The 9,065-nt window shown below is 45.4% G+C and overlaps 1 protein-coding gene across 1 annotated transcript; it reads right to left on the bottom strand.

Annotated features, from left to right (window-relative positions):
* Window positions 1-3,253: 3,253 nt before the first annotated feature.
* On the bottom strand, window positions 3,254-8,837 carry si:busm1-57f23.1 (uncharacterized protein LOC368621 homolog). Its single transcript, XM_041899348.2, has 5 exons — window positions 8,722-8,837; window positions 8,317-8,454; window positions 4,820-4,971; window positions 4,428-4,532; window positions 3,254-3,581 (listed from the first exon to the last, which is right to left on the bottom strand). The coding sequence occupies exons 2-5, from the start codon at window positions 8,417-8,419 to the stop codon at window positions 3,501-3,503; spliced, it is 441 nt and encodes a 146-aa protein (XP_041755282.1). The 5' UTR covers window positions 8,420-8,454; window positions 8,722-8,837; the 3' UTR covers window positions 3,254-3,500.
* Between the last annotated feature and the right edge of the window lie 228 nt (window positions 8,838-9,065).

Raw genomic sequence — 9,065 nt, 5'->3', positions numbered from 1 at the left:
AACAAAATCACACAAAAATTATCAATGGAAATCAAATTTATCAACCCATGGAGGTCTGGATTTGGAGTCACCCTCAAAATTAAAGTGGAAATCCACACTACAGGCTGATCCAACTTTGATGTAATGTCCTTAAAACAAGTAAAAATGAGGCTCAGTAGTGTGTGTGGCCTCCACGTGCCTGTATGACCTCCCTACAACGCCTGGGCATGCTCCTGATGAGGTGGCGGATGGTCTCCTGAGGGATCTCCTCCCAGACCTGGACTAAAGCATCCGCCAACTCCTGGACAGTCTGTGGTGCAACGTGGCGTTGGTGGATGGAGCGAGACATGATGTCCCAGATGTGCTCAATTGGATTCAGGTCTGGGGAACGGGCGGGCCAGTCCATAGCATCAATGCCTTCCTCTTGCAGGAACTGCTGACACACTCCAGCCACATGAGGTCAAGCATTGTCTTTCATTAGGAGGAACCCAGGGCCAACCGCACCAGCATATGGTCTCACAAGGGGTCTGAGGATCTCATCTCGGTACCTAATGGCAGTCAGGCATCCTCTGGCGAGCACATGGAGGGCTGTGCGGCCCCCCCAAAGAAATGCCACCCCACACCATGACTGACCCACCGCCAAACCGGTCATGCTGGAGGATGTTGCAGGCAGCAGAACGTTCTCCACAGCGTCTCCAGACTCTGTCACGTCTGTCACATGTGCTCAGTGTGAACCTGCTTTCATTTGTGAAGAGCACAGGGCGCCAGTGGCGAATTTGCCAATCTTGGTGTTCTCTGGCAAATGCCAAACGTCCTGCACGGTGTTGGGCTGTAAGCACAACCCCCACCTGTGGACGTCGGGCCCTCATACCACCCTCATGGAGTCTGTTTCTGACCGTTTGAGCAGACACATGCAGATTTGTGGCCTGCTGGAGGTCATTTTGCAGGGCTCTGGCAGTGCTCCTCCTGCTCCTCCTTGCACAAAGGCGGAGGTAGCAGTCCTGCTGCTGGGTTGTTGCCCTCCTACGGCCTCCTCCACGTCTTCTGATGTACTGGCCTGTCTCCTGGTAGCGCCTCCATGCTCTGGACACTACGCTGACAGACACAGCAAACCTTCTTGCCACAGCTCGCATTGATGTGCCATCCTGGATGAGCTGCACTACCTGAGCCACTTGTGTGGGTTGTAGACTCCGTCTCATGCTACCACTAGAGTGAAAGCACCACCAGCATTCAAAAGTGACCAAAACATCAGCCAGGAAGCATAGGAACTGAGAAGTGGTCTGTGGTCACCACTTGCAAAACCAGTCCTTTATTGGGGGTGTCTTGCTAATTGCCTATAATTTCCACCTGTTGTCTATCCCATTTGCACAACAGCATGTGGAATTTATTGTCAATCAGTGTTGCTTCCTAAGTGGACAGTTTGATTTCACAGAAGTGTGATTGACTTGGAGTTACATTGTGTTGTTTAAGTGTTCCCTTTATTTTTTTGAGCAGTGTATATATGAAAGAGACAAAAAACAAAAAACAGGCTATTTACACGGACACACTACAGAGTTCACGACCACACTGCTACGCCAGTGGGAGTGGATATCCCACTCCTTAAAGCAGCAGCAGTAAGAGCCTCCCTGCACATCTCTGTCCCAGCAGGGAACTCTGTCATCTCTGTCCTAATAGGGAACTCTGTCATATCTGTCCCAGTAGGGAACTCTGTCATCTCTGTCCCAGCAGGGAACTCTGTCATCTCTGTCCCAGCAGGGAACTCTGTCATCTCTGTCCCAGTAGGGAACTCTGTCATCTCTGTCCTAATAGGGAACTCTGTCATCTCTGTCCCAGTAGGAAACTCTGTCATCTCTGTCCCAGTAGGGAACTCTGTCATCTCTGTCCCAGCAGGGAACTCTGTCATCTCTGTCCCAGTAGGGAACTCTGTCATCTCTGTCCCAGCAGGGAACTCTGTCATCTCTGTCCCAGCAGGGAACTCTGTCATCTCTGTCCCAGTAGGGAACTCTGTCATCTCTGTCCTAATAGGGAACTCTGTCATCTCTGTCCCAGTAGGGAACTCTGTCATCTCTGTCCCAATAGGGAACTCTGTCATCTCTGTCCTAATAGGGAACTCTGTCATCTCTGTCCCAGTAGGGAACTCTGTCATCTCTGTCCCAGTAGGGAACTCTGTCATCTCTGTCCCAGTAGGGAACTCTGTCATCTCTGTCCCAGTAGGGAACTCTGTCATCTCTGTCCCAGTAGGGAACTCTGTCATCTCTGTCCCAGCAGGGAACTCTGTCATCTCTGTCCCAGCAGGGAACTCTGTCATCTCTGTCCCAGTAGGGAACTCTGTCATCTCTGTCCTAATAGGGAACTCTGTCATCTCTGTCCCAGCAGGGAACTCTGTCATCTCTGTCCTAATAGGGAACTCTGTCATCTCTGTCCTAATAGGGAACTCTGTCATCTCTGTCCCAATAGGGAACTCTGTCATCTCTGTCCCAGCAGGGAACTCTGTCATCTCTGTCCCAGCAGGTAACTCTGTCATCTCTGTCCTAATAGGGAACTCTGTCATCTCTGTCCTAATAGGGAACTCTGTCATCTCTGTCCTAATAGGGAACTCTGTCATCTCTGTCCTAATAGGGAACTCTGTCATCTCTGTCCCAGCAGGGAACTCTGTCATCTCTGTCCTAATAGGGATCTCTGTCATCTCTGTCCCAATAGGGAACTCTGTCATCTCTGTCCCAATAGGGAACTCTGTCATCTCTGTCCTAATAGGGAACTCTGTCATCTCTGTCCCAATAGGGAACTCTGTCATCTCTGCCCCAGCAGGGAACTCTGTCATCTCTGCCCCAGCAGGGAACTCTGTCATCTCTGTCCCAGCAGGTAACTCTGTCATCTCTGTCCTAATAGGGAACTCTGTCATCTCTGTCCTAATAGGGAACTCTGTCATCTCTGTCCTAATAGGGAACTCTGTCATCTCTGTCCCAGCAGGGAACTCTGTCATCTCTGTCCCAGCAGGGAACTCTGTCATCTCTGCCCCAGCAGGGAACTCTGTCATCTCTGCCCCAGCAGGGAACTCTGTCATCTCTGTCCCAGCAGGTAACTCTGTCATCTCTGTCCTAATAGGGAACTCTGTCATCTCTGTCCTAATAGGGAACTCTGTCATCTCTGTCCTAATAGGGAACTCTGTCATCTCTGTCCTAGAGCAAAATGAATTTCTCTGGTCATCCACTGATAACGTTTCACCCAAAATCATATGATTAAACCACACAAAAAAATAGATCCTTAAATAATGTCAGTTTAAGCAATTTTATTAGAAACAGAATCACAGCAAAATAAATCTGTGCAGTTTTAAAAAGTTGAGTCATTCAACGACTAAGCATGCCGTTGTAGCGTAACTCTGTAGATAGTCATTGTTGTGTTCAGGTAGTCAGTAGACGCTGATGGCTGGTCTGGAGTCAGTGTTACTTATTGCAGGAGGAAGAGGACGAGGAAGAGGACAGATCATGTAGTTGTTGGTTGAAACTGATCTGGAGTCAGTCTTACTTCTGGCAGGAGGAGGCGGAGAGCTCGTGCTTGTCATTACGAGGGTTAAACCACACCTCAAACGTACATGTCAGACGCTGTAAAACAAACAAACGATGTCACATTAATGTCAATATACTGTACATACGCTGTGATCTATGAGGTCAATATTACATGGTGTACTGTCTGTATAGGCCAAGTACCAGACCTGTTTGTGCTATTGTTACCAACATGTCTGATAACACAAACCAGTCTGGTACCCCCAGGCAAGTACTGTATATGTACTGCAAGCTATAACATTTTAGTTTTTTACTTACATAAGTATACGGTTCTAATACCCAGCTCAGTATCTGCATTAAGTGCTAAAAATCTCTCCATTAAAAGGAAAAAGCTGCTAAATCTGGAGCTTTCCCAATGCAGAGGCACTTATGTAATAATTACACATAGGTAACTCAGTGTCCCAAATGGCACCCTAGTCCCTATATAGTGCACTACTCTGGTCAAAAGTAGTGCACTATATAGAGAACAGGGTGCCATTTGGAACACAAATACCGTTTTTAAGTTCCATACAGTATATCTGTATTCCTTGGTCTGTAAATTTATGAGCATCAGAAAATACATGTAGTATTTATTTATGTAGTATTTATGAAAAAAAATTAATAAAAAAAATGCACTCACTAACTGTAAGTCGCTCTGGATAAGAGCATCTGCTAAATTTTTACATTTACATTTTAGTCATTTAGCAGACGCTCTTATCCAGAGCGACTTACATGAGCAATTAAGGTTAAGTGCCTTGCTCAAGGGCACATCGACAGATTTTTCACCTAGTCGGCTTGGGGATTAGAACCAGCGACCTTTCGGTTACTGGCACAACGCTCTTAACCACTAAGCTACCTGCCGCCCGTAACGACAAAGCTGTAAATGTAAATATTTAGAAAAGTCACCCTTTTCCCCAGAACACAGGACTCCACATCAGAGTTGTGCTCGGTTTTGAGGCACTTGGTCTTCCCGATGGTCGCCTCAATCTTATAGTTGATCATGTTAGTCACCTGTGTTGGTCATATAAAGGAGAGCCTTAGGAAAAACAACCTAACAACCCTATTGACATCAGCTTTTTAGTTGACTAAATTAACTAATAATGAGAGATGTTTTTTTTCATGAAAAGTACAGTGATGTACAACTATATAAAATGAATGTTATCCAATCCTTCCATTACTAGCAGAAGGTGTGTAAAGGACTGTATCATGTAAAGGGAGGTAGCAAGAAGGATAGGAATGTGTCCAAAATGGGAAAAGTAGTGCACTATACAGGGAGTAGAGTATAATTATGATGTCACCTGTGTCTCAGCAGAGATGACGTTGATGAGTCTGAAGTATTTCCTGGCATTAGACTGGCTGTTAAACGCCTCCACGGCAGCTTTAGCAGCAGTCTGTATCTCTGGGCTCTCTGGGTCTCTGTTGAACCAGCCACCCAGAGGCTGGATGTTCTCTACAACCACAACAAACACACAGACTCAGTTAGATGGAGCTGAACAGAAGAGAGGAACGCGTTGAGACTGAGACCACCTACATGTTTAGTAGCAAGTGGAACAGCGTCGCTGCGCTTGCTTAACAGTATTGTTCATTGTGGTGGGAAGATGTTTGTCGGGGGGGGGCCGATATACAGACGGCTATAATCACTACAGGACTAGTAAAGGCCCAGTACACTACATTAATACAGGACTAGTAAAGGCCCAGTACACTACATTAATACAGGACTAGTAAAGGCCCAGTACACTACATTAATACAGGACTAGTAAAGGACCAGTACACTACATTAATACAGGACTAGTAAAGGACCAGTACACTACATTAATACAGGACTAGTAAATGCCCAGTACACTACATTAATACAGGACTAGTAAAGGACCAGTACACTACATTAATACAGGACTAGTAAAGGACCAGTACACTACATTAATACAGGACTAGTAAAGGACCAGTACACTACATTAATACAGGACTAGTAAAGGCCCAGTACACTACATTAATACAGGACTAGTAAAGGCCCAGTACACTACATTAATACAGGACTAGTAAAGGACCAGTACACTACATTAATACAGGACTAGTAAAGGACCAGTACACTACATTAATACAGGACTAGTAAAGGCCCAGTACACTACATTAATACAGGACTAGTAAAGGACCAGTACACTACATTAATACAGGACTAGTAAAGGCCCAGTACACTACATTAATACAGGACTAGTAAAGGCCCAGTACACTACATTAATACAGGACTAGTAAAGGACCAGTACACTACATTAATACAGGACTAGTAAAGGACCAGTACACTACATTAATACAGGACTAGTAAAGGCCCAGTACACTACATTAATACAGGACTAGTAAAGGCCCAGTACACTACATTAATACAGGACTAGTAAAGGCCCAGTACACTACATTAATACAGGACTAGTAAAGGACCAGTACACTACATTAATACAGGACTAGTAAAGGCCCAGTACACTACATTAATACAGGACTAGTAAAGGCCCAGTACACTACATTAATACAGGACTAGTAAAGGCCCAGTACACTACATTAATACAGGACTAGTAAAGGCCCAGTACACTACATTAATACAGGACTAGTAAAGGCCCAGTACACTACATTAATACAGGACTAGTAAAGGCCCAGTACACTACATTAATACAGGACTAGTAAAGGCCCAGTACACTACATTAATACAGGACTAGTAAAGGCCCAGTACACTACATTAATACAGGACTAGTAAAGGCCCAGTACACTACATTAATACAGGACTAGTAAAGGACCAGTACACTACATTAATACAGGACTAGTAAAGGCCCAGTACACTACATTAATACAGGACTAGTAAAGGCCCAGTACACTACATTAATACAGGACTAGTAAAGGCCCAGTACACTACATTAATACAGGACTAGTAAAGGCCCAGTACACTACATTAATACAGGACTAGTAAAGGCCCAGTACACTACATTAATACAGGATTAGTAAAGGCCCAGTACACTACATTAATACAGGACTAGTAAAGGCCCAGTACACTACTTGTTATTTTTAATTCTGCACCCTCAGCACCCCTACTTCCCAAGGCTATGGTATTGCTTTTTTTCCCATGTCCCTTACTGGGCTCGAACCAAGGATCTTCTGTCTCGCAAACACATGTGACCGCCCGCTTGACCTCGTCTTAGTCAATTACACTAAAGAAAAGGTAGCGGTTGGAAAGCGGGATTGGAGACATTTGAGGCTGGTCCACTGTGAGGTTATGAAGCTAACTCCTATACTAAAGGCTTACCCAGCAGGAGGAGCAGTCAGGAAAAACAGAACAGCAACACAGTCCAGCTCTTCTGACTCATAGGAACCAGAGAGCTGAGTGGGCAGGATGGCGTCAATATTGTGGTAAAAAAAAAAAAGTCTGCCCAAAAAAAGTTCTCTCCCGTGTTCTTCTGCCCAGCTCAACATATGACATCAACTGCTCTGGCATTTCCGAGACTCATTTATGTCTGGACAACAGACAGGGGTTTTCAAACAACCTTAAAATGGCATTTGGGGATTCAAAAAAAGTTAAGGAGGCCAAAAATATATATACCAATTGTTTGGATGGTTTAAGAAAAATGTAAAGTCCAAAATGGCACCAATCCCGGATTGCCCCTTTAAATGTTTCACTGCCACCAGAGCAACCAGACTTTTAACCCTCTATGTCTTGCTAGTTCCCCTCCTGTTGACATCAAACATTTTAATTAATCTTCAAATGAGCGGGGTTTGGATTAAGGTATTGAACCATTTCATGAATCACCTGAAGATTGAATCTAGTCCACAGTAGACCAGTCAGTGGACCAGTCAGTAGACCAGTCAGTGGACCAGTCAGTGGACCAGTCAGTAGACCAGTCAGTGGACCAGTCAGTGGACCAGTCAGTGGACCAGTCAGTAGACCAGTCAGTAGACCAGTCAGTGGACCAGTCAGTGGACCAGTCAGTGGACCAGTCAGTGGACCAGTCAGTGGACCAGTCAGTGGACCAGTCAGTGGACCAGTCAGTAGACCAGTCAGTGGACCAGTCAGTGGACCAGTCAGTGGACCAGTCAGTGGTCCAGTCAGTGGACCAGTCAGTGGACCAGTCAGTAGACCAGTCAGTGGACCAGTCAGTGGACCAGTCAGTGGACCAGTCAGTGGACCAGTCAGTGGACCAGTCAGTGGACCAGTCAGTGAACAGGCATTAATTGAATAAACAGATCAAGTTTAGCTCATCAGAATCAGCTCAGTGTATTGCTGTGTTTAGATTCAGCTAGTATCATATCACAACAGTACTACTGGCTGGTTAGGGATAGGTACACTAAGGTAATGTTAGGGTAAGGTACACTAAGGTAAGGTTAGGGATAGGTACACTAAGGTAATGTTAGGGTAAGGTACACTAAGGTAAGGTTAGGGATAGGTACACTAAGGTAATGTTAGGGTAAGGTACACTAAGGTAAGGTTAGGGTAAGGTACACTAAGGTAAGGTTAGGGTAAGGTACACTAAGGTAAGGTTAGGGATAGGTACACTAAGGTAATGTTAGGGTAAGGTACACTAAGGTAAGGTTAGGGATAGGTACACTAAGGTAATGTTAGGGTAAGGTACACTAAGGTAATGTTAGGGTAAGGTACAGTAAGGGAAGGTTAGGGATAGGTACACTAAGGTAATGTTAGGGTAAGGTACACTAAGGTAATGTTAGTGTAAGGTACAGTAAGGAAAGGTTAGGATAAGGTAAGATTAGTGTAAGGTAAGGCAAGGTTAGCGTAAGGTAAGGTAGGCTAGTCCACAGTACTTACTGGCTGTGATGAGTTCCTCCTCTATGGGTTGAGGCTGCTCCTGTCCCTGAGCCACCAGGTAGAGAGCTGAGACCAGAGACAACATCAACAACTGGGGAGCCATGGTCTTATGGTTTCCTCTGGAGTTAGAATACTATCCTGTGGAGTTAGATGAAGCTGTTAGCTCTCCGAGAGAGATAGAGAGCGAGAGACAGAGACAGAGACAGAGACAGAGACAGAGAGAGAGAGAGAGAGAGAGAGAGAGAGAGAGAGAGAGAGAGAGAGAGAGAGAGAGAGAGAGAGAGAGAGAGAGAGAGAGAGAGAGAGAGAGAGAGAGAGACAGAGAGAGACAGAGGGAGACAGAGAGAGAGAGACAGAGAGAGAGAGACAGAGAGAGACAGAGAGAGACAGAGAGAGACAGATTACCGTTAGCTGTCCTCTGTGGTCCGGGTCAGTCTGCTGTTGAATGAGAGAAAGGAAGGGTTCTGTATTTAAGCACTGGAATGTTTAACCAGCCAGTTAAGTCCACACCCTCTTCCTGGCAGTAACAGCAGTCAGTCAGCAGGACTTTCATATAGATGACTGAGCACTGGGCATTGGGTATTATGTGGGTGTGTGTATTGTGTGTGTGCGTAGGGATGTGTGTGTGTGTGTTTTGAAAGGTGTGGATGTTTCTATGTGAACCTAAATCACATTGTATTTGTCACATGCATCGAACACAACAGACTATCCTATGACGCACTGAATGACGAGCCCTTCCCAACGATGCA

The sequence above is a fragment of the Coregonus clupeaformis genome, chromosome 15 (genome assembly GCF_020615455.1).
Source record: "Coregonus clupeaformis isolate EN_2021a chromosome 15, ASM2061545v1, whole genome shotgun sequence".
NCBI lineage: Eukaryota > Metazoa > Chordata > Actinopteri > Salmoniformes > Salmonidae > Coregonus > Coregonus clupeaformis.
The sequence above is the reverse complement of the archived record's forward strand: the minus strand, read 5'-3'. Positions and strand labels throughout refer to the sequence as shown.

Coding starts and splice junctions, on each gene's coding strand:
- si:busm1-57f23.1 (XM_041899348.2), bottom strand. CDS start 8,419: ATGGCTCCCCAGTTGTTGATGTTGTCTCTGGTCTCAGCTCTCTACCTG. Junction 4,972..8,316: donor GGAGGAACTCATCACAGCCA/GTAAGTACTGTG, acceptor TTGTGGTTGTAG/AGAACATCCAGCCTCTGGGT. Junction 3,582..4,427: donor CCTGTGTTCTGGGGAAAAGG/GTGACTTTTCTA, acceptor TTTGTTTTACAG/CGTCTGACATGTACGTTTGA.